Raw genomic sequence first — 4,245 nt, forward strand, 5'->3', positions numbered from 1 at the left:
CACCGGCCCGCCACCTCGCCGTGCAAAGCCGAACCCCAGTGGCAGTAAGTCAGTAACTCTTCCTCTCCTCCTCCTCCTCCTGGACCTCCTCCTCCTCGGCTCCTCCTCTTCTTCTTCTTCTTCCACTTTTATTATTATATTTATGTGCATTTTTTGGGTTTGTATTTATCAACATATTTGCTGCTTCATTTTTAATTTCCAGTAGAAATTATTAGAAGGTTTAGAATGGAAAATGTGATTTGTCTTTGAAGTTGATTTTGCATTTAGGATGAGTATTTCAGTTTTAGTGTAAATAGTTAGGACCTTCAGATTATTCAAGAAATTTGGTTTTGTGTTTATTAATGAATTCAGGCATTCAGCTTCAAAATATTTAATGGATGCTCCCAAACACCACCTTAGAGCCGTGAAAATTAGGTAAAATCTGAAAAAAATTTATCCTAGTTATTGGTTAGTTTTATTGGAATGCATTATTTAGTGCTTAAAAATTTTAAATCTTAAAAGTTCAATGAGAACATATTTCATTGAAACATTATCAAGTGTCTGCTTCCATTTTATTTTGTGGAAAGACGTTGTATTGTAATTTTATTATCTTTTAGCCAGAAATAAATGATGCAAATTCATTAAAATGTTATTCACAACAAATGCATCGATTAAATTTCAGTGGGATGATCAACGCGTGCTCATTGCATGCATTTTTAATAATTGAAACCCAGAACCACATTTTTTGAGTTTTTTGCATATAATTGCCACTTGCTAAGTTATGAATATGAATGCAATAGGTAAGCATATTGTAATATGTAAAAGTTTTTAAGTTAAGAAAGCTTTATGTTGTGATTACTGATTAGAGTATTTTTAAAAAAAAATTGGATTAGTACTTTTCTATGATGGACTTTACCATTCTTTTTTTTTTTTTTTCAGATATTAAAGGGAAAATGAGCAATGACTTGCCTATAGAGGTGGAGGTGCCAAACTTGGAAGATGCAATAATGACGCAAGCTAATTCCCAACATCAGCCTTCAAATCCCAGTATGACAAGTGAGAGTGCTACTAATCCTCCTACTCAATCAAATGAAAAAGTTAGGAAGAGAATAAGACCAAGATCTGAAGTGTGGGATCACTTCACTAAATTTGTGATGGAGTCTGGTGAAATTAAGGGTAAGTGTCATTATTGTCATATTGATTACTGTGCTGATCCTAAAAAGAATGGTACGGGCACACTTAGATATCATATGGTTAGATGTGCACAAAATCCACATGTTGAAGAAACAAAACAGACACAATTAAATTATCAACCAGCCTTAAAAAATGCAGAGGGCTCAGTGGCAACTCTTACAAATTGGAAATTTGACCAAGAGGCAATTCGAAAGGCATTATCTTACATGCTTACTGTTGATGAATTGCCTTTTAAATTTGTAGAGAATATGGTATTCAAACATCTTATGAAAGTTGCATGCCCTCGTTTTCGAATTCCATCAAGATGGACAATTTCTAGGGATTGTTATGACCTTTACATGGAAGAGAGGTTAAAGTTGAAAAAGTTTTTGAAAACCTCCTCTCAAAGGGTTAGTTTCACAACTGATACATGGACTTCTTTGCAAAAGGTCAATTATATGTGTTTGACTGCACACTTTGTAGATAATGATTGGAAATTGAACAAAAAGATCCTTAACTTTTGTCCAATTTATAGTCATAAAGGTGAAGAGATAGGTATGGCCATTGAGAGGTGTTTGCTTGACTGGGGAGTTGATAATGTGTTTACAATGACTGTAGATAATGCAAGTTCAAATGACGTTGCAATTGCCTACATAAAAAGAAAAGTTTCAAATTGGAGAAAAGACATTTGTGGAGGCAAATTCTTGCACATGAGGTGCATTGCACATATAATTAACCTAGTTGTGCAAGATGGTTTGAAAGAAATGGGGGATTCAGTTGCTCGTGTTAGAGATGCAGTCAGATATGTTAGGCATTCACCTGCTAGGTTGAAAAATTTCAAGCGTTACGCAGAAGTAGAAAAAGTAGAATGCAAAAAGATGTTATGCCTAGATGTTAGCACTCGATGGAATTCTACTTATTTGATGCTAGACACGGCTCAAAGATATGAAATGGCTTTTGAAAGGTTTAGGGATGAAGATCCTTCATTTAGAATTGAGCTTGAGACTAGGAATGGCATACCAAGTAGTTTTGATTGGGAACAAGTTAGAAAATTTGTAATGTTTTTGGAACACTTCTATGAACTCACTATACGAGTTTCAGGTTCTTCGTATGTTACAAGTAATACCTTTTTTGATGAAATTAGTGGGATTGATTGTCTTCTAAAAGAGTGGGAAAATAGTGATGACCTAGAGTTGAGTTTAATGAGCATGAAAATGAAGGATAAATACAACAAGTACTGGGGAAACATTGACAAAATGAATATGTTGATTTTTGTTGCATCTGTTCTTGACCCTAGACGTAAGTTGGGATTTGTGCAATATGCTCTTTCTACTATGTATGAAGGCGACAAAGGTTTATTAGTGGGGAAAAAGGTACAGGATACAACAATGGAATTGTTTGCTGAGTATAAAAAGTTGTCACAATCTAAAAATGAAGAATCAAACAGAAGTGAAACTTCAAGCTCGACTTGCTCCACAGCCTCCACTGGTCAAGGTGAAGCAGTAGAACGAAAGTTCAAAGTTTTGTATCAAAAGTACAAGACTCAAATTGGAGGTGGAGATAATAAATCAGAGTTGGATAGGTATTTGGGGGAGGATTGTGAAGAGGACGTGGAGGGTTTTGATATTTTGGAGTGGTGGAGGTTAAATAGTCAAAGGTTTCCCGTCCTTTCACATATGGTTCGTGATGTTTTAGCAGTTCCCATCTCTACAGTTGCTTCAGAGTCTGCTTTTAGCACAGGGGGGCGTGTTCTCGATGCCTTTAGGAGTTCTTTGACTCCTAAAATTGTTCAAGCTCTTATCTGTACACAAGATTGGATTCGGGGTTCACATACTCCAATTAAGGTTGAAGAAGACATAGATGACCTTGAAAATCTAGAAAAAGGTAATATTATATTTATATATTGTCAAAAATTTTCAGTTGTTCATTGAATGATTAATTATTATAACTTACAAGTGCTTCTATACAATTTTTTAGAGTTGTCAAAGGTTGCATTGGAGTCCACAATTGGTGAATAAGACAAACAAAGAAAGACAAAGGGTTGGTTTCATACTTTCATATTGAGATTATGCTTTAGTGTTTTGTCATATAAATTACATGCTATCAATTATCATTATTTTGGTTTGTTGCAGACTTACAGGTGAAATAAGTAGAGAAATTGTGCTTTGTATTTTGCAATGTAAGAAGCTGAAAAGTGGGAGTTTCTAATACAAGAAGCCATGAAATTGTAGCGGTCACTTGTCAGCTGATGTACGAAGCATTGAAGTCCTAGTTTTTTATTTTAATTTTTTAGAAACAATTTATATTTTATGTTTGTTTTTTATTTTTATTTTGCACAACTATTTACATTGGTCTGTAATATAATATTACTAACTTTGTACTCTTGAACTCAAATCCAAGTAGATACTGCAGACCTTTAAATTTCATGTTTGGTCTGTGATTATATTTTTTTATGAAGATTTTCTAGATTGTTTTGGTATGCAGATGATTTTATTTTTACATTTATTAGATTTTATGTAAACAGGGTTCTATACTTCTATTTTTACATTGATTATATTTTATCTAAACAGGGATAAGACACCTAGTTGACTAGTTGTGAGCCACTGATGCCTGATGGTGTCATTATAGATTTTTTTTTCTTCAAAATTAAGAGTTTCTTAATTCAGATGACGGTGGGTAACCCTATCCGGCTACCCCCAATTCACTCCACCCCACTTTTTTTTTTTTTTTTCTTCTATTGAATTTTGGGATTGTCTCGCTTAATTTGCCTTTAGTTTAAACTTGTGCAAAATACAGATTATTTGTTTCCATTATTCATATCACTATTTTACTAGTTCCGTGAAGAGCGTATTTTTACTTTCCCAGGTCCTTTGAAGCTTCATCTGGCCATACCTGGTTATCACCTTTGGTCATTTAAAAAGGTAGAGATGCAGGAGCTGCAAAAGAAGAGATTTTACCAGTAAGCCAAACAACAATTATGGTACAAAGAGGAATTTGCACAAATGGTGAAAAATCCAAGTTTCAATACATGGGTAGATGATAAAAGTCAGTATCAATAATAATAGTAGCAGTAGAAGTAGTAGTAGTAGTAGT

General features: G+C 34.1%; 1 protein-coding gene across 1 annotated transcript; it reads left to right on the forward strand.

Annotated features, from left to right (window-relative positions):
• Positions 1 to 2,408: 2,408 nt before the first annotated feature.
• On the forward strand, positions 2,409 to 3,192 carry LOC131147680 (zinc finger BED domain-containing protein RICESLEEPER 2-like). The gene is made up of 2 exons (XM_058097198.1): positions 2,409 to 3,036; positions 3,130 to 3,192. Exons 1-2 carry the CDS (start codon positions 2,409 to 2,411, stop codon positions 3,168 to 3,170), a joined length of 669 nt encoding a protein of 222 aa, XP_057953181.1. The 3' UTR covers positions 3,171 to 3,192.
• The last annotated feature ends 1,053 nt before the right edge of the window (positions 3,193 to 4,245 follow it).

This window comes from Malania oleifera, chromosome 2, assembly GCF_029873635.1.
Source record: "Malania oleifera isolate guangnan ecotype guangnan chromosome 2, ASM2987363v1, whole genome shotgun sequence".
Classification (NCBI taxonomy): domain Eukaryota; kingdom Viridiplantae; phylum Streptophyta; class Magnoliopsida; order Santalales; family Ximeniaceae; genus Malania; species Malania oleifera.